Source organism: Castor canadensis, chromosome X (genome assembly GCF_047511655.1).
Source record: "Castor canadensis chromosome X, mCasCan1.hap1v2, whole genome shotgun sequence".
Lineage (NCBI taxonomy): Eukaryota > Metazoa > Chordata > Mammalia > Rodentia > Castoridae > Castor > Castor canadensis.
The window spans coordinates 105,168,337-105,189,474 of NC_133405.1; the positions used below are offsets into that span (position 1 = coordinate 105,168,337).

Genomic DNA, 21,138 nt, shown 5'->3' on the forward strand with positions numbered 1-21,138 from the left:
TTTTACAGTTCAGGCAAGAGCACAACTTTATTTTCACCTCTAAAATAAACCACAATTGACAACAACAAAGGAAGACTGTGCAGTTCAATTTTTTATTTTAATAAAATCAGAATATGCACAGCACATGCAGTGCTAGCATCTAAACTAATACAGTAAGCAATTACTAAAGCTACAGTGACTTGAGGTTCAATCTTTACATTCAGCAAGTTTAAATCCATTCTTACATGAGTTTTGAAACTTTATAAACTGAAAATATTGCTTGCTGATAAAACTTGCTCAAATGCTATCACTGAATGTACAAGTCACTGATTATGCCAATACAACAAAGATAACCACATGTTTGAGGATTGCAATGTGCCAGACATTCACTGAAAAAAAAAATACACACAACTAAACAAAACTCACACAACAAACATCTGAGAATCTGGACACTTCATATCAGTGTTGTGAAGTGTTTCATTAATATCTTAAGACAAGTGTATCAAAACCTTGGCATGATTTAATTTCAAGTCGCCAATTTTGTTTTTACTAACATCAGAAAGTTATGGCTACACTGCCAATGCCGGGTCTGCTTAATTTGACTTAAGAGTTTAATATGACTTAACATTAAAAGCTCACACTACCCCGAAATATATAATTTCACGCATACGGTGACATTCAACATTCAAGTGCCAGTGTTTTTGTACTGTCTTTTGGTCAAGTTTCTTTAAACTTTCAAAGAATCACTTTTAGGCTTACAAAAATAAATATTTGTCAAAATGTTCAATAAATATTACATAAAACTAGCAGCAAAAAGTATCTAGAAATCTGTCGTGTGCAAATAGTTTTCTTCCCAACTATCGTTCCCATGGTCCCAAATAAATTTTAGAATCTAGTCCCATCCCCTTCCTAGACAAGCTGCGTTCAACAATCTCCAAGAGACAAAATAAGATTGGAAGTTTAAGGACACGCACACAAGACATATATATAAAATTCTCTGAATGTGCAATAAAAGAAGTACTTTGTAAAAAGTTATGGGCAAAATGTACAAGGGCCTAAACCTAGACTAATTGAAATAGCACCATAACAAATGACCTCAATACTGTCAAGTGCACCTACTTAATAAAAGTTTTAGAACAAGGCACAATACACTTGAAAATCTATTGCACTTTAGGAAATTTTTGCCATCTTCCCATGCCACTGTAAAAAGATTGAGCGTTTTGATCACCGCATCCTGGCCACAAAATTAGCCCAGAATTCCAAGTGGCAGAGGCATTTTAGTGGTGGACAATGCTCATCTTTGGCCAGATTTAGCATAAACAGACTATAAATACAATGGAAACCTATGCAACTAAAACTGACTAAACTGCACTATAGAGCAGAATTGACACCTTGTGCAGTTATGTACATATTTCCAACCTGTGTGATCTCAAAATATTTCAGTTTGTTACTCTTCTGGAGCCATTTTTACAAAGTCTATAGTAAGCCAGTTTAACATCTCAACGCAGCTTGAACAGAGTAATGTGAATCGGCATTTAAAATAAAGCCTGCTGCATAATTCTTCCTGTTCATCCCCTCTTGACCAAAAAACATCAACACTAGCATGCGTTATTAGACCAAAAATCATCCAGGGCCCTCACAAGGGCTCCTCATTGCTGTGGTCAGCCATTCTACCATTTCAGTTTCATTTATGGCAGGCATTTAAAAAGTCTAAGTAGATGAATTCTCCTAAAAACCTATTTCAAGTTATCAGACCTTTAAACTTTCCCTGTAATAATATGCCCACATTTGGCCAGCTCATAATTAATGATCTGCCTAAACATTGAAAGAGGAATTGCTGTATTTACTTGCATTAACTTTGAAAACAGTGCTTTGAATGTATGCATGTACTCATACATCACCTCATCATGACTGGAATGGCTTGTTTAAAGACTATCAGGTTCTAAATACCTATCCAGGATAGAGTGAGCAAATCAGAACTTTAACTTAATACAGTTTGCCACATTAGAAACTAATTCCATTAATATGCTTCAAGACGTTTGTTGTTTGTTTTCCCCCGATCTGCAAGTATCAAAAAGCCCTAATGCAGGCTACCGCATAAGTTTTTTCCTTATAATATTTATGGATGAATCGATGATTCCTGTTAAGTTGTATCACACCTGTGTGCCAAGGTTTGATTTTAGCCCAAGTTCAGTAAATTTATTTTGTCAAAACAATTGATATCTTGAGCATTACTGAGCCAACAGGACATCAAAATAAAAAGTTGTCTAAAGTTAAAGGCACAGTACATTAACAAACAAATGATCCTCAGTCACAAAATTATAAATGCAGTTTGGGATAGGGGTAGGCGGGAGGGGAGTTAATCCAAACTACAGCAATGAAGTCTTCAAACCACTTCTGAACAGGGCTGCTGATTGTTCCTTTCATCTCTTCGTGACCTTGAGCTCCCTTAAAAAAAAAATTTCAGTGGAGAATCACAGCTGGTAATGTACTGCGAGTTCTTGAAGCTACACAAGGTATAGTCTGGCTAAGTTACATGTGGTTTCCATATTAGCTTGTTTGGCAGGGTGACCTACTACAAAGCAGGCTCAGTTACCCCACCAGTCAACCCCCTGGGAGTTATAGTTTCCTCCATATCCATCACTGTTGTAAAAGCCTCCATAGCCACCTGAAAGATTTAAAAGAGAAGAGAGAAATTAAGTCATCCATTGCTACATACAATCCTAAACCTTTAAGTATTTTGATGTAAAGTTCCAAGAAGCAATCTACAGTGTTGAACTTCCCCGATGTTCTTAATTAAGCTTTGAAGGACTAAAAGGAAAAAATGCCCTTCCCAAAGAAGTGAGGTTAAAAAAGAATACTACCTCCACCAAATCCTCGGCTGCTGCCGTGACCACCTCCACCACTGCGGCTGCTGCTTGTACGGCTGCTGCTGAAACTGGAACTGCTGGCACCACTGCTTTGTCGATAATCTCTGGCACCAAACCCTCCACTAAATCTACTACTACAAGGGGGAAAAAAAATGTTGGTTCACATAAGACCAAATTCCAAATATCCAAATAACCCAACTCCTGTTAAAACTTCCCAAAGGCCAATTTTTTTAATTTTTATTTTTGCAGTACTTGGGTTTTGAATTCAGGGCCTCATCCTCGCTAGACACGGTGCTCTACCACTTGAGCCACTGCCAGCCCTTTTCTTGTGTTAGGTATGATCGGGTTTCTTGAACTATTTACTTGGAACTGAAATCCTCCTGATCTCTGCCTTCCAAATAGCTAGGATTACAGGTGTGAGCCACACTAGTGGCCGGCCTTAATTTCTGTCTTTTCCATTCAAACAATCCCCCATCCAATCAAACTTTGCTCAACACCGGTGGTTTCAAAGCTGTAGCAGTGAAGGGCTGAGAGTAATCCCTTACCAAAAGAATTGAAATAGCCTAAGAAAATTAGACTTTTAAATACTGAAAAGTTAACTCTACACATTACTTGTCCAGAGCAAACACTGCAAAGTGTGAAAGAACCTCAAACCCCTCCTTTATCATGTAACACCTATGTCTCACCTCTTGGAACGTCCACGACTGCTACCCTTGTAGTGGTGTTCAAAAGCCATGTTTTCTAACCAAGATGGCACTTCTTGTTTTGCTTCAACAAGAAGATCCAATAAATCCTTAGTAATATTTATGTTCCTCTCATTAAAAAACGAGGTGGCAAGACCTAAAACAGTTCAAAAAAGTATACAGCTTTTAAAGTCCATAAGCTATAAAGGCTCTTCCATCCACAAAGGTTAGCTTAGCATTCTTACTTTCCTATTAATATTAGGTAGCAATTTTTTAATAAAGATTATGCAAAGTTCTTTGCTGCATGCATGATAGTAACCAAACACTTACCAAGGTTTCCTACACGTCCTGTACGGCCGATACGATGTACATACTCTTCAATATCACTAGGCAAGTCAAAATTGATAACATGCTTCACATTTGAAATATCTAGTCCCCTTGCTGCTACCTGGAAAACAACTTTTGTTATATGGTCTGCTCAAAAGAAAGCAAACATTTGAACATGCTGAATTTGAATGAAAATATGAATTAGCGCTTTACGTACTGCTGTAGCAACTAAAATTGGGCTTTTTCCCGAGCGGAACTGGTGAAGGGCTTCTTCACGATCTCTCTGAGAACGGTCTCCATGGATACTGGTACAAGCATATCCTTCATGGTATAAGAAATCCTCCAGAGAATCTGCACCCTTTTTGGTCTCCACAAATACTAAGGTCAGTGAATCTTTGCCTAAATTTGAAAAATTGTTAAGATTTTTGTCACTAACAGTACCATAGTTCTCTCTATACTTAGTATAAACATGCAAACAGAAGCAATAAAAAGGACTGTTTTAACAGAATGTTCTGAATGGAGTGGAAGGTTAATAGTGATCTATCGAATGGATTCTCAATACCTAAGCTACCAGAGCAATGCTTATATTCAACTTTACCTGTTGCATTTAGGAGGTCAAGCAGAAATGACCGTTTGTCTAGTTCTTCCACCCAAACAACTTTCTGTGTGATATTCTCAGAAGTAGACCCAACTCTTCCTACGGCCAGAAAGATATATTCATCTAAAAAATCACGGGCCAGCATCTGAAGGGAAAAAAATAAATTTATTTTAGTAACCTACTAAGATTAACTTCCAAATAAATAACAATGGCAACATCACATAGTACCTGTATTTCCTTAGGAAAAGTAGCACTAAACATCATAGTGTGGCGGACACCTTTTGGAGGCATAGTATCTTGTTCAACTATTCTACGGATCTGAGGTTCAAAACCCATATCCAACATCCGATCAGCTTCATCCAAAACCAAGTATCTGTTATTAAGAAAATTTAGTTTACATGAGGAGAAATCAAAATGGGTTTCTGGCTGTATCTGTAAGTAATTACTACTATATAGTCATTAAGATAGTTAAATTACTCATACTGCATAATTTGACACAGACACAGCACAGATTTTTGCCACTAGGTAAAAGTCATTCTGAGATCACATAGCCAAATTAGTGTTTTGGTGGTACTGGGGTGACAGAGTGGCTCAAGTGGTAAGAGCCTGACTAGCAATCACAAGGTGGCCCCGAGTTCACACCCTCAGCATACCTCATTCCCAAGTTACATCCCATACACTTAAAAATTAACCTACTTGCAGAAGTCTAATCCAATCTTTCCTCGTTCCATCATATCCACTAGACGTCCTGGAGTGGCTACTAACAAGTGGCATCCACGTTCTAAGTCCCGAATCTGCTGACCAATATCAGCACCACCATAAACCACACAAGGACGAACTCTAGATCGGTATGAAAACTACAAGCAAAGAAATTCCATCAACTTTAAGGTCAAGATTTTTACATGGTCATAAAATGTTTCGTTATAATTAATGAGAAAGAGCTAATCATCACTGAGATGAGTACTTACTTTTCTGGCTTCCTCATAGATCTGTACTGCCAATTCCCTTGTTGGTGCCAGCACCAAGGAGATTGGGTATTGTTTGCGGCGCCCATACCTTCCATTTTCCTAAGAAATTAATTTGTAAGTTAAACTTGTAATTACCATTTTTTTAAAAAAGCTCATTGCAGTAATTTCCTTTTGCCATTCATATACGGTACCAGAAAACTTCATTAGACTAGTATTAGCATTATTTAGAAGGCCCTCTCAATAGCCTCCTACCATGTTCTACAGTTAATTCCTTATTCTACAAAGAAATATTTGGCTCAGCAGGAGAGCACTTACATAGCATATGCAAGACCCTGGGTTCCATGGGTACTGGAAAAAATTACCTTCATGGCTCTCAAAGCCTCTCCTGGACCATCTGAATAGATCTGACTCAAGATGGGCAAGAGAAATGCTGCAGTTTTTCCAGACCCTATCAAGACAAAGCACAAAAGAAAAAACCTGCTTATTATTTTTGAATCAACACTAGAAAGATGAAAGTTTAACTGCCCTATTACTAGCAGTTTTACAATTGTAGTTTTACAGTGTTATTCTCACCAAGCCAGCTTACCTGTTTGGGCACAAGCCATCAAGTCTCTTTTCTCCTTGATAATAGGAATAGCATGCTTTTGCACTGGAGTTGGACGAGTGTAACGAGTAAGCTCAATGTTTCCCATAATAATTTCTCCCATCTCAACATCACTGAACTGTGAAAAAATTTGGGTAAATAGAAATGTTACATGGAGCCATTCTGTGTTTTAAGTAAAATGATGTTGCATTTTGGGGAGAAAAAAAAAAATCAATCCCCAGGCTTATTCTTCTTTGAAGGCTTTGGGCTCTTATGTTTGATCCAGTCCCTATTTCAGGTACTAATTTACTTATGATGGTGACGATGAACTCAATCAACCTTTCCACAAGCTAATGAGGTATATAGTTTATATATGCCTTTAAGAGGCTCTTATCATTCCGATATGCCATGAAAACACACTTCCCTGTCTCTTAAAAGGTCAAGCAAAAATACATACGCTTTCAATATGTGGAGGGCAGTTGTTGCCTGTTGCCTCAACTGGAATGTCGTCGTATTTCTCAAAGTTAATCCCAGTGTTGCCTCCGGAAAAGAGTTCCCTGAAATCAAAAGATTAGTAAGTTTATGTGCTCTACCTAGTAAGGGTTCATCACTATTAGCACACATTTCAAAAACTTACTGTTCCAAGCGTTCACTGGGTGGGAGTGGTTTTGACCAGTCATCTTCGTCTGATTTGTCACACCAGCGACTGTTTCCACCACGTTCAAATTTGCCAAACCCACTTCTATCTCCACGGCTGCCAATACCATCATAGTCACTCCGTCCACGATCATCAAACCTAAATAGTACAAGCAATTTATCAGAATCGTATCACCAGACCCCCGCCATTACTACTAGGTAAGTGGAATTATTCATTATTTTGGCGTTATTTTTATTTGATAAAGCTATTACCAGATTATTTACTTAACTTCACTTTCTAAAATCAGTATCCTATTTCTATAAAATTATCAGTCCAATTATGCCACACATTCTAACACTAAGAATCAAATTTTACTTATTTAAAATTGGCACATAGCTCACGTTTAAGGTGCTCACCCAAATGTTTAGTGGTAGGAAAAAGAAAATAGCACATCAAATATCAATTGTCCAGGTTGTACTAGGACGTCACCTAAAGGAAAATTCACCTGTGTGACAGATTTTGGATAAAAAGAGAAAAATATCCTTACCTGAATTAAGATGTTTTTAGAGTTTTAAGCCTGTTTGTGAGAAATCAGGACACAGGACTAACCACAGCTATTAGGCGCGTGGGGTCAGTTCACCACACTTGTGTAATCAAAAATACAAGGTGTTTAAAAACTGTCATTTATAGTCCACAAAAATTAAGCAAATTAGCCTATTCACTAGATGAAATTACTTTAAAATAGACTAGAACTAGAGAAACAGAAAAATAACGGATTTCATTCATTCGTTCATTCATATTTTCATCTAATTTTGACATTAACAGGTTCAATTTACTAAGACCTCTTATAGCTAAGGAAATACAATGATTACACAGACATAATACTTTAGCGTATAAATAGGTGGTCAGGATGAGGACTTATCAAATTAAAGACCAGTTCCTACATTACTATTACAAGCTTGTATAAGGTGAGAAGACAAGAAATCACTTACCTTCCTCTTGATCCACTTCCGCGATCACTGAAGAAACTAGATTTCCCTCTTGAATCACTACGAGATCCAAAACTGCTGTATGCATCCTTATCTTTACTAGAACTCCAACCTGAACTTTCTTTGTCGTAGAATCCTAAAAAAACAAAACCAAAAAGCACTATCAATCTTTCTGAATTTGAAGTCTCCAGTGACTATTTTATCTCTGTGGGCTCAAGGGTCAATGGAAATATTCCTGTCACGACACTGTAAGAGAATCAAAATCTGGAACTGAGTTTTTAACAGCACACAAAACCCTTGTCTCAAAAAATCCTCTACCAGAAAATAATGAGCATTAAGTCAAATATCACCTCTAAGAGAACACAAGATAGTAATATTATCACATAGCCATCCCATTTTAATTTCCATAGTTTACAGGTGTGAATGATTTTATAAGAAAACAGATGTGATTGTTTCGATGTTTCTTAGAGATGGTATAAATTCAGATCATTCTTCTAATATAGCCAGATTATATTTTCAGTTCAAATAATATACAACAGTGCTTTGTACACATGAAACACCATGCTGTCAAACAATACCATTTTAATGGTTCATCTAAGCTTGATGAGAATCAGGAATACCAGGAAAACGGACTCTCATACCCTATGCATTCTCAGCGTGAACAAGTCCCTGGATATAGTTACAAATATTCAACTAAGAGGGGATAACAAGGTGTAAATTAGCCCAATGGCAGGAAGACAGTTTAAAGGCAAGCAGAGTTTAACTAGCTTCAATGACCCTTATTAGATAGTTAGAGATAATTTACAAGTTACTTTCCTTTTGCCTCCACCTCTTTGCCATTGGCCAGACAGGTGCCTTTGCTAGTAATCAAGAATTCAATTAGATTTCCAGATCTCTTCCAGTTGGGAAATCTCTGTGACCCTGCCTCTGATTCCTATCACTGCAACAAAGGGCTAAAAAGGCAGTAAATGTAGGACAGGTTGTCCATTCCAGCAACCTGCCCTTTTTTATCCAGTATCTTCCTTCCTCATACCTTTAAATAGTTTTCGTGATCTTCCCTTTTAATTTTAGATGGTGTGTATTCACTGAGATCACTCAAACTGTTGTCCCATAATATGAAACATCTTCTAGTTATCTATTACTACATCACACGCTAATGAGAAAGGACATTAGGTACATTTCAAATGGAACAGTTAAAGCAAGGACATGAAACCAGAAACCAGAAACTCACTCCCTACTCACTGGAGTTTGCTCAATTAGCTACTTTGCAGTAAGCCCACCTTCACTTTGGCATGAACACGAAACAAATATAAATGGATTGCTGTCACCACTTTGGTTTACACAGCATGCTACCCACCTACCTTTTCTTTTTTTTTTTTATCCTTTTACCACCTACCTTTTCAAATTAAAACTATGCTGTAAACAATTACAGACAGATTAAAATATCAGCGTAGTAAACTGTATAAAACACCCCCTTGGCTTCAGAATTCGACATAGCAAATGTGGAATTTTCCACTGTATATTAGAGGAGCCTTTTCTTTTCACGGTGCTGGGGATCAAACCCGAGGCCTTAGCCATACTAGACAGACTACCACTGAGTCACACTCCTAGCCCTAGATGAGGTGTTTGAAAGTTAGTAATCAATTTGAATGGATCCTGATAGAAACAGAAGAGTACTGTATTTAGAGAACACCCCAAATTATTTTCCCTAAGTTTTGACTAATTTCTAAATGCAGCAAGAATTACATCTACAAAATTGGGGTAAGGACTTACCTTTAGTAGCTTCTCTATTCCTTAAATGAGGAGGGATATAGCGCCCTTCTAAAAGAAATAATGTAAAATTAAATGCCAACAATCTTCTATTAAGAAAAATTTTAATCTATAGCCTTCCAGTTTGACTAACTACCTGGAAATTGAGAGGAAAAAAAAAAAAAAAAGAATCTACTTTTATTTTAAATGAGTTATTCCTTCATAGTAATTCTAAAATAATTGAAATCCACAGACCAACTGCATTTAACTAGTGACTAGTAGTTAACTTGATTTAAAAGGAAAAAAAAAGGACTATGATTTAAGACAATTGTCATACAAACTAATATAGCAGTGTCACTAGAACCTAAAAGATCACTGCGGTAATAAATCACAATTAGCCACTAAGAGGCTTTTGTTTCAATGCCATTAAGTTCCAAGACACAATAAATACACAAGTTTCAAAAGTGGAGATTTTAAGGAATTGGGGAGTTTTAATTTAGGGCTTGCTGAGTTTAAAGAAAGCTCAATTGGCCAGGTGAGCACAGGTGACTCACACCTGTAATCTTAGCTACTCAGGAGGCAGAGATCAGGAGGATCGAGGTTCAAAGCCAGCCTGGGTAAATATACCCTATCTCAAAAAAAAAAAAAAAAAACCCTATGGCAAAAAATTTGGTGGCAGAGGTGGCTCCAGGTAAAGGCCCTGAGTTCAATCCCCAACACCAAAAAAAAAAAAAAAAAGGGAAGTACAACTTCCAAAGGGAAGTTCAGAATGCAGCACGAATACTCCAGGTTATAGATGAAAAGGAAAAACAAGTAACGAATATCCAACATGAAGTAAAGTGCTTTTGTTCTACAACAGTTTTCACTTCTGGATTAAATTAAACATTAAGAAGGTATCAAATCCTAAAAGTCTGTCAGCATGGCAAATTAAAGTAAATGCCAAGTAACCTTGTGCCCAGTGAGGCCCTTCTTGCTTAAAAATGAAGGCAGTTCATGGTGCATACTTATTTTGTAGGTGGAAAGAGACCTGAGCTGATGCAGGTCTACTGCCAAATGTAAGCCACCAAAATCCTCTACCTTACTAAGAACCTAACTTAAAACAAAAAACAAGGTTTTTGGCATGGTACTGGATATTGAACTCAGGGCTATTGCTAGACAAGCATTCACCACTGAGACACAACCCCCAGCCCTAAACTTGTAACTTTTAAGAATGTCCAAGGAAATATTAAGATATTTAGCTCTTAATATTCAACAAATCCACAAAATATTTTACTTACTGCTGGCTGTACTTCCTCCAGTCTGATTATCTGAAGAGTTCAGGTCTAGGCCAGCAAACTAGGAGGAGAGAGGTAGATGTTAGCAGCCCCAATGCTGACATATACTAAGAAAATTAGTAGCCCTCGAGGCACTAGCACCACACTCAAGTAGTTGTGGCACCTACCTCACAGGCCCAGAGTTGATGAGAACTCTTAGAATGTGAATTGCTTTGAAGCCTGGAAAGCTTTAAGTAAACACAAAATAGTACTACTACCCAAATTTAAGTCGTTCATCCAAAATTAATTTGTCCTTTAACATTTTCCACAGTAAAAAAGCTCCCTAGTCACTAACCTACATCTTAGTTATGCTGAATCCCTAAATTATTTCAGTCAGGCAGGTTCAGGGATGTTCCCAGCATTCAGGAGGTTGGGGCAAGAGTAACCTGTCTAAACAACAAAATTACTTAAAAATGTTAAAGGATTAATTTGGGCACCAATCGTTTTTGACAAATGTTTCTAAATGCCACCAACTTCCTGCTTGGTATTTTAAAGGCACACTTGAAAAAATGTTAAGAGTAATTTTGGGTCAACCATTCATTCCTTAGTTCCTTTATCCTCAAACACAGTACAACTATCTTTAATTAGGGTAGTACTTTATAAGAATGAAAACTTGCTCACCGCTAAAGTGAACAAGTTAAGCCCAGTTTCTGTGAAGTAGATCCTACTCATCCTGCCATTTAAAGTTCAAAGACCACTAGTCATAAATGGCATTCAAGGCTCTTAAAGAGCCTTTAATCTCCATTTCTACCCATCCCTTTCACTGGCAAACTCAAAGTTTCAACATTCTTAGAAAAAGGTTACCTGCTATCTTCCTGTTTTATGATGACTAGCCAAGAACTACTTACAAGAAGCAGTGGGTAGGTGGGGAGGGGAACCTATACATGTAGAAAATATTTCCAGCTTTTTCAAAAAAAGCCACAGAAGACCAAGTTACACAGTACTGCTGCCACGTGTTTGCATGCAGTTATTATGCCACAACATGCTTATAAATCCCTGTTTAAAGCTCAATGATACTGCCCAACTGCAAATATCCATGGAATCATTAAAAATTGGAAGCAGATGCTATGCCAAATAAAGACGAGGGTAAGATTTTGGGGACTTCAGTTCCAGAATTTCAACTAGGGGAAAAAAAATGCGTTGCCATGCTTTCTCCCTAGTTAGCACTCATACTTGAAAGCACAACAGGAACAAAAACTTTCTTTTCCCACTTGTAGTACACGTTTTGTCTACAATTTTACGCTACGACACGAGAAATAAAAAGCATCTGTAAATTGATATGATTGTGCCGATTTAGGTTCTCCCTCCTCCCGCTATTGAAATTAATCAGCAGTGAATTTGCTCGCTGAAAATTCCCACGTAAACCTTAACAACCTCTTGATTAATAGTTTTCGAGGTAAATATACAAACTTAAAAAGAAAAGGTTCCTTCCTGCCTAGAATCTTAAAAATGGCACTATCTATAGGGAAAGTGCTAAAAACTGGAGCTAGCTTGTGCCCGTGATACCGTTTTTTGATCTATACTCTATTAAACATACGAAGTGTATGGAGGATTTAATATAACTGGTTCATTAACGGGGGAAAAAAAATGCTCCTGAAAGAACAGATCGTGAAATCCCCCTCCTCTCCTCTGCCCAAACCCTCGGAAGGATTCTGGTTTAAAGAACAGACCCAGGCGATGCCGCTCAACTATTCCAAAATTTTACTGCACAGGCAGCAACAAGTCAAAACAAAACTGTTTATTTTTCCCTAAGCCATATTCCGAGTATTTTTTCCCCCAGTGGATCCTTGTATCAACAGGACATTCATACAAAACCACGGATTCCACCCCTCCCACAAAGAAAACCCACGCGCAGCTCTCGGCGATATCGCCAGTGATTATTGAGAGCCAAGAGGAAAGCGCCGCACTGGGTTCCTAACCTTCCGGATGTGTCTGCGCTGCGCACAACCTCTAAGTCCTGAGCCCAGCGCCATGGCGCACGCAGCGGCCCATTACTCAACCCCCTCCCCCCAGACTCCTCCTGAATTTTCTGCGTCACAAAACTTTCCACTCCGGAAACGCGGCCTCCTCGGCCGCGGCGCCGGGCCTGCGACAACCCTGCGGAAACTGGGCTGAAGCGAAAAAGCCCGAGGAAGGAAGCCCGGGAGGAACGAGACACCCGATCCATCCCATTCAAGCCCTCGGCCCGCTGGCCAAGCTTCTCCCAGCAATGAGCCAGAGAGCCGCCCAGCCACTCAGCGCCACACAAAGGAGGCCGCCGCCATTACCCCGAGCGAAGGCCACCCCCCCCACACACACCCCGTGTCGCCCCCTCCCACATTCCAAGACCGCGTTTCTCCCCGTGCTCAGGCGCAAACTCCTGACGCCGCCGGGTCTCCCCGGCGAGAATGCGGGCCTGGAGAGCATTAGGTGCCGAGGCGCCAGAAGCCTAAAGAATTCCCATTTTGCAGGCTGCTGTGCTACGCACTCTCCCCACCCCCCCACGGGTCACTAATCAGTCGGGGTTCGCGCGTGCGCGTCCTCACGAGCGAGCGCACCCCTCCCCCTCCGCCCGCCTGCGCACGCACACACAAAAGCCGCCATTGTGCTAACCCGGGGACAATACCGCGGGCCAAACCGCGCTCAAGCGACAACCACAACTAGCTCTCCTGCCACCTCCTTCTCCCTCCATAGCCCTAGGGCACTGACGCTCTCCAGCCAAAGACACCCAGGAAGTGGAAACTAAGAGTGCGACTTAACGCTGCGCCATGAGCCAGATTAGGTCAAGGGAAAAATTCATGCAAAGGCTATCTCGGTCCGCTCCTTACAGCTCACCTGCTGGTCCAGCCCGAGCGCATTTTCCACTGCCACATGACTCATCCCTGAAGAGTACCGAGAACTCGGAGTCTTCCGCTGCTGAGCTACTGCTGGCTTCACCGCAAAGACCCTCTCACGGGAGAACTGCGGCTCTGGAGCGCACCGCGCGGCCACGGATCTAATATACCCACTCGAAAGACTGCTACGTCAGCACGTAAGACGTGTGCCCTCCCTCTCCCACCCGCTGTATCCGCCTCCCTACTTCTGCTCGGCTACTGCGCACTTTTAGTCCTAACCTCGCGGGATTTCCTCTTCGGTCCCGTCGTCCCCTACTCGTTCTGCGTTTGAAGCCCGTAGCATCAAATGCAGCCCTATTTCGCTTGCGCTTCCTTTCCCCTGTTCTCTGAGAATCCTCCCAGTCTCAAGCTTGGAGTTCTCAAGATCTCGCGAGAACTCCTCCCCCTGTTCTCACAGCTATGAGGCCTTAAAATTTCTAATGAAGGTCTCGTTCCCTTTTCCTTCTCTATGCACCCAGTTTCGATCTTCCTTTCTACCGCCCTTCCTTCCCTCTCAGTCTCCGGACTTGGAGATGTAGGATTTCTCTGGTCTAATTAGCCCTTGCTCTTGTGAGTGCAGTCTTTCCGAAACCCAGAGGGCGGCAGGTCACGTGACCGCAGGTGTCGCGAGCGGTGGCCATTTTGTGGAGCTGAAAACGGGGGCTTGACTAGTCTTGGAATTGGAGGGGAGAGGAAGGGGTAGGGGGAAAGGAAAAGGGGCAGGGGGGGAAGGGGAACAGGGAAGAAGAGGAGGGCGGGATGGTGACCGGGGTGGGGTTGTGGGGGAAGTGAGGGGGAACTGACGGCGCGCGCCGGTGGCCGGATGCTGCCCAGCACGGTTGCCTAGGTAGCGGGGACGCCGCCTAGAAACTCAAAGGCCCCACCCCCGCCCCCCACTATGAGGGAACAAGGAGACAATCACGCGCTTGAGTTGGCTCTCGGGCTCCCTGTTCAGGACTTCGGCCCACTTAGGCCCCTGGTGTCCTTCCGCCGAGCGTCCAGCGGCTCGCTGTAGGGACCCTGTGTGTTGGGAACAGTTCTAAAGGCCGAAGGAGTTGGTGTTTGTGGCCAGGCGCAACCTGGGTGCTGGAGGGGCTGGGACACGGTTACCGGGTGAGGTCAGGGTGACCCCCAGGCCACTGCGGAATAGGAGGAAAATTGGTTTCTGCCAACCGAAGGCCCTCTTGGTGGCCCCCTCCTAGGCAGACTAACGCCCCCCACCCCCGTCCCAGCTTCATCACCACAGAACCTTTATTTAAGGGGGAAAAATGGATTACTAGAGGCTGCCCGGATTTAAGCAAGCAGCCGCCCATACGTAGTTCTTGTAAACTCTTTCTCCCCCTCTTCTAACCCTCAGCCTGACAAATAACACGCGGCTTTTCCACCATCCCCCAAAGTGGCTTCTGCTGCCAGAATTCAAATAGCTGGCTCCCATCACATTATTTACCACATACATAACTTCTCTCCTTTTCCAGTTTTAAAATTGAAACTGAAATTCTAACGAGATAGGGGGATAATACAACACTGTGTCCTCCGGCAAGTTGTTTAATGTCTTTGAGTCTCAATTTTCTCATCTATAAAAGGAGTCGTTAGACTACACAACCCTGTAAAAGATCCAGCTCCTTTGTGTAACAAGTATTTTTTAACACTCCCTTTAAACCATACTAAATAACAAATCCTGAGTAATATAACCTAAGCTTCTCTACACACAGTTTCAAAAAACATAGCCTTACTGTTAAGGTAAAAAACCAAATGGTTGTAATAAAACAATGTAAGTTTTAGTATGTTGTGCTCCTACACAGCTACACTAGATGGGCCCAGTGCAGCCACAAATGCAAACTGGAAAGGTGTGTTGTTTTCACAACTAAAGTACCATGAGCATCTTACCATTGTGACCTCATTTTCCAAAGTGGTGAACTTGAATTCTTAGTAACATTTGAAACAAAGGGCTGGCAGAGTGGCTCAAGCAGTAGAGTGTCTGCCTAGAAAGCGTGAGGCCCTGAGTTCAAACCCTAGTACTGCCAAAAAAAGAAACAAATGGTACCATGTTCCTTCAATTAATAACAGTAGTTGCATTTGTGGACAATTTTGTGTATATGAAAACTGGGCAAAAATGCTTTGTGTTTGTATGTAAAACAGTGCTAGGCTTAGCTGAACTAATTTTTCACCTACACAAGTGTTTAGTAGATCCGTTCTTTGCTGTATGAGGCTGATTAGCATCGCGAAACGTAGCATTCCTGACTCCTGCTCACTAAATGCCACTAACCCTCGCCTGTGACTGTGACAATCAAAGATACACAGATTTCCACAGTGCCTCTTTGAGAATCACTAGGCTTAATAATCATTAGCATCTCTTCCTGCCACAGATTTGTGGATTCTTATAGAGCATTGATGAGATGTGTTCTTGGTTCAGCTTCAAATTCCTTTTCCTATAGACCAGCTAAATGTGAGTCTAAGATTCAAAAGCTGCGAGTTCTAATAGCTCTTCAAATTGCCTGTAGCAACAATGGGACATACTGACTACCCTGGTTCTGGGTTTTGTTTTGGTTTTATGTAGAGACTGTATACAGGGCACTGCCGTGGGAGTACTGTAGAAATTTCAAACTACAGCAGTTTCCTATTTTCAATTAACCCCTGCTCATAAGCACACAGTTCAAACCACCAAGCTGTTTTGTTAATCAATATGTTATAATTGGAGTAACGAATGTATAGGAAGTGAGGAAACAAAGCTTTGTCTTCAAATACACTGAAAAAGAATGATGTGCACAGTTAAGTGAACCCAGGGCCTTGTCCATGCTAGGTAGGCTCTCTACCTAGCATGGACAAGGCCCTGGGTTCAATCCTCAGTACCCCCAAAAGAGAGAGAGAGAAAGACTGAGATCCCTGAGAAAGGGAATTCTGCCTCCAAGCTTCCTTTAGAATTAAGATTGCAAAATAAACTCTTCCCTGAATCTGCCAGCCCCACTATCACATGAGCCAGTTCCTTAAACACATACATACATTGATATCTCCATATATACACACACCCTATTTGTTCTGCTTCTCTGGAGAACCCTGACTAACACAGTCTCCCCCTGCCTGAGCACCTGTATCCTCTTCCCATTTCCGTCCTTGTCTGTCTTGTATATGTGATATGACACACGTCAGTTTGCTCCACTGCCTCAAGGCCACTGAGGGCAGAGACTGCTTCTCCTCTGTGCATCGCCATGGAGCCTAGTGCCTTATAAAGCCTCTGTTCCCACGCCTGTAATCTAGCTACTCAGGAGGCAGAGATCAGGAGGATCACGATTTGAAGCCAGCCCAGGCAAATAGTTCATGAGACTCTGTCTTGAAAAAACCCATCACAAAAAGGGCTGGTGGAGTGGCTCCAGATGTATGCCCTGAGTTCAAACTCTAGTACTAAAAAAAAAAAGAGATACCCCAGAAGCAAGAGAACATGAGAAATGGACAGCTTAGTCAGTGTCATGAGTGAGCAAGGAAGGAAACATGTTTGCTGGGGGAGCACAACTCAGATGCCTCCAGGACTGGACAGATCATGTGGTTGGAGCTGGGGTGGGATGTGACGGTTGGAGGGGTACCCAGTCAGGCCTAACATAGTCTTTCCCTATGGGAATACAGTCCAGTGATGCCAGGTTTTTCAAGACAGGCTGGAAATCCAGATTTTTCGTGTGAAATGTCTTTTTTGTTTGTTTCTTGGTGCTGGGGATGGAACCCAGGGCTTCTCTCTCAGGTGCTAGGCAAGTATTCTACCACTGAACTATACTCCTAGATCAAGTGTTCCAATTTTTAACTGTTGGCAGCTAATCCTAATTATTTCAGTGCACTGTATGTAGAAGGCTTCAGGGCTACTGGTGCTATTCTGCTTTTCAAGCTGAGTTGACAGGTACATGAGTGTTTGTTGTTCCTGTATTTTTCTTGCCTTATCAAAGTGTTATAAATATCCTTTCATACAGGTTAAAAATTAGACTGAAAAATCTTTAAATCGTTTATGAGTTCAGATGTGCCAGCAGACCACCCATTTACATCCTCACCTGTATGTGAGTTTGTTTTGCAATACTTGGAGGATAAATGGAAGCTTGTGGCTATTTACCTTCACTTGAATAATAATTAGATTAGTTAAATGTTACTTTGTGCTGAAAATAGAAAGTCAGAAATGCTATTTCTTCCACAAGAATTGTTCTATGAAAGGAAAATACTGCAGCTCACCAACTGCCACCCACTCTTTCTTCTCTGGAATGTTTTTTAATCTATTATATGCTATCTTTTACACAACTTGATCTTGAATATAAGAAGAAATAGTATTATAATTATTCTGAATATAAAAGTTCATGTGTTGGAAAGTGAATCCCCAAAGTCCTTTGTGAATGGTATTTGGACGTAGGGCCTTTGGCTGGTAATGAGGATTAGGTGAGGTCATGAGGGTGGGGACCCCAGGATGGCATTAGTGGCTTTATAAGAAGAGTGAGAGAGACATGAGTTAGCAGGCTTGCTCTGTCTCAGCAGGTGAAGCCTCCACCATGTCATGCTGCAGCAAGAAGACCCTCACCAGATGCCAGCACCTGCTCTTGGGCTTTCCTGCTTCCACAGCCGTGAGCCAATTATATTTCTATTCTTTTTTATTGTTATTGTTGGTATAGGGTTTGAACTCAGGACTTCATGCTGGCTAGGCAGTCATTCTACCACTAGAGCATGCCTTTTTTTTTTTTTTGGCAGAACTGGAGTTTGAACTCTGGGCCTTGTGCTTGCTAGGCAGATGCCCTACCACTCAAGTCATGCTGCAGCCACTTCTGTTCTTTATAAATTACCCACTCTCAGGTATTTTGTTGTAGTAAAAGAAAAACAAAGACAGTGATATTCTAGGGCACTATGTATACCTCAGCATCTGAGAGAGAGATCAAAATACTGGCACCATGGACATATGGTTGTCTTTGGTTCCAAAGGTGTTCTACTTATATTTTGGATGAAGCCACCATGATTCACTTGGAGTCTATTCTTTTGTTTTGTTTATTTATCTATTTATTTACAGTACTGGGGCTTGTACTCAGGTCCTTCACCTTGAGCCACAACACCAGCCCTTTTTTGTGAAGGGTTTTTTCAAGATAGGGTTTCTCAAACTATTTTCCTGGGGCTTGCTTCGAACTGCAATCCTCCTGATCTCTGCCTCCAAGTAACTAGGATTACAGCCATGAGGCCTGACTTCTTTTTTTTTTTTTTTTTTTTTTTAGTGGCACTAGGGATTGTACTCAGGGCTTCATGCTTGCTAGGCAGTCACTCTTAACTCTTGAGCCACTCCGCCAGCCCAGAATTGCTTGTTTTTTTTTTAATCTTTTTGTTTTTTGTATTTTTCACTTGCAGTCTGGAACAAATTACTTCACATTCTGTGTGTCATTTTTCTGACTTATAAAATAAAAATAATGAAATCTACCACCTAAATTTCACATACAGGTGATAGGAAGTTATTCTAGGTGGGAGAAGAAAACAATGGAGGGGGTAAGTATTGGATCAAATCAGTATTATTTTGGTCATTCAAGCAATTTTTGTTGCTGAGTGCTGGTGGCTCATGCCTGTAATCCTAGTTACTCGGAAGGTAGAGATCAGGAGAATTGAGGTTCAAAACCAGCTCAGGAAAATAGTTCAAGAGACTCTATCTCGAAAAAACCCTTCCCCAGAAAAGGGCTGGTAGAGTGGCTCAAGGTGTAGGCCCTGAGTTCAAGCTCCAGCACCGCCAAAAAAAAAAAAGAAAAATATTTTTGTTGTACACTACACTAAGTTAGGGCTGAGAGGAAGACAAGTTTAAAACATGACCTCTTCTGTTATAGAATTAGTGAGACAAGACACACACACACACACACACACACACACACACACAGAGGTCCTAACGTGACATGAGGCAGTATGTGATATATCCCACGTAGATCATGAGCTCCTCTAGAGCAGGACCTGGATCCTTTTCACCCATATAAATGTGGACTGAATGAATGGTACCAAAAGTACAATAGCTGTTCTAAGGAGGAATATGCCATGTGGGCTTGAAAATTCAAGAAGCTTTCAAAGTTGGAGTTTGAGTCAAACCTGGAAACATGGACAGGATTTTAGTAGAGGGGAGGGGAAAGACTGGCCTCTATTATTACTGTTTTTGAGATTGGATCTCACTTTGTTGTCCATGCTGGTCTTGAACTCCTGCCTCAGCCTCCCCAGTAACTGGGACTACAGGCATGCTCCACCAAAGCCCAGCTGGCAATAATGTTTAAAAAAGTGTGAGAGAGAAAGAGGTAAGTTGGGAAGGTAGGCTGAGGCTGGTGTCGGTGGTGAACCGTTCGGACTCTATTTTGGAAGTAGCAGGGAGTGACTGAGGGGAGTGACAGGAGGAAATGCTCCCTTTGGTATATTAGTCCATCAGGGTTGCACATAGGAACCATGTCAAGTATTCTGGGCTCAAACCTAGGTAGGAGTAGGAAGGAAGAGAAAATATAAGGGGACTTTACCCAGGAACAGCTGACAGGACAAGGTCCTGATTAGATACGGGAACTAAAAGCATTCTCAGATTTTAGGCTCAAGTATTTATGAAAATAATATAATCAGCCTTTTTCTTTACTTTCTTTCTTTTTTATTATTCTTGCTGTGCTGGGGTGGAGGAGCCCAGGGCCTCGCACATGCTAAGCAAGTGCTCTTATCACTGAGCTACAGTCCTTAATTAGTCTTGTATAAACATGATCAGGCCTTATACTTTTTAAAAATTCTCCGAAGAGAATTGTGGCCTAAGCCAAAGATTAAATCCCATCTTCTCACTGTGGATATCTAGGTTCCTCCCAAATGTGTCACTGAATGTACTTTTCTGGTTGCCTGTGTAGGGAGCGTCATACTCTACTGAGAATATAGGCCACTGCATAATAAATCTTGCCTTGCCTTCCTCAAATAGTCTGTGCAAAAATGAGGCAATTTGTCATGTGAGGCCAGTCCTTTCAGCGTCTCAAATGAACATTTCTATATTAGGACCAAGGACTGTTATACAACAAGACCTATCTACACCTTTCCTTGATGCCAGCACTTCACAGCAAAGACCACCTATGGAACTAACAAGTGATCATATCTAAGGGCAAATTCTCCATAAGTCTCATATGATCTCAGTTTTGGTATTAGCTATTTTGGGATGTGGACAAAGAGTCTTCTAGGAAATGAACCACTCTTAACTATGATGAAAAGAATGGCTGGAAATTTTTTATAGAATACACACTCACACTCGCACATACGGACACACAGGCTGGGTGTGATGGTACATGCCTCTAATCCCAGTACTCAGGAAGTTGTGGTAGGAAGATTATAAATTCAAGTCCAGCTTGGAGAAAACTGAAAAAAAAAAAGAAAAAATGAAAAAAATAAAATTTTAAAAAAGGCCAGCCTGGGTACAAAGTGAGAACCTGTCTCAAAAAATAAACAGGAGCCAGGCACAGATGACTCATGCCTGTAATCCTAGCTCCTTGGGAGACTGAGATCAAGAGGATTAAGGTTCAAGGCCAGCCTGGGCAAATAGTTCACGAGACCCCTTCTTGAAAATACCCAACACAAAAAATGGACTGGTGGAGTGGCTCA

The 21,138-nt window shown here is 41.2% G+C and overlaps 1 protein-coding gene and 1 long non-coding RNA gene across 3 annotated transcripts in view; one reads left to right on the plus strand and one right to left on the minus strand.

Annotated features, from left to right (window-relative positions):
* Ddx3x (DEAD-box helicase 3 X-linked) lies at window positions 1-13,644 on the minus strand. 2 transcript variants are annotated; one of them, XM_074063715.1, is made up of 17 exons: window positions 13,511-13,644; window positions 10,661-10,718; window positions 9,408-9,455; window positions 7,638-7,770; window positions 6,646-6,804; window positions 6,466-6,565; window positions 6,012-6,147; window positions 5,788-5,873; window positions 5,426-5,524; window positions 5,154-5,314; window positions 4,686-4,830; window positions 4,458-4,602; window positions 4,077-4,258; window positions 3,863-3,980; window positions 3,536-3,689; window positions 2,844-2,980; window positions 1-2,647 (listed from the first exon to the last, which is right to left on the minus strand). In XM_074063715.1, the coding sequence occupies exons 1-17, from the start codon at window positions 13,553-13,555 to the stop codon at window positions 2,568-2,570; spliced, it is 1,986 nt and encodes a 661-aa protein (XP_073919816.1). In that variant the 5' UTR covers window positions 13,556-13,644; the 3' UTR covers window positions 1-2,567. The 2 variants fall into 2 exon arrangements, with proteins under 2 accessions (XP_073919816.1, XP_020027428.1); XM_020171839.2 differs by having other exon boundaries at window positions 2,844-2,983.
* The window catches only part of LOC141419850 (uncharacterized), a 23,989-nt gene continuing 16,425 nt past the window's right edge, over window positions 13,575-21,138 (plus strand). Inside the window, exons 1-2 of the long non-coding RNA XR_012444556.1 lie at window positions 13,575-13,706; window positions 18,052-18,137. This is a non-coding gene — a long non-coding RNA (uncharacterized lncRNA). The remainder of the gene's footprint in view (window positions 13,707-18,051; window positions 18,138-21,138) is intronic.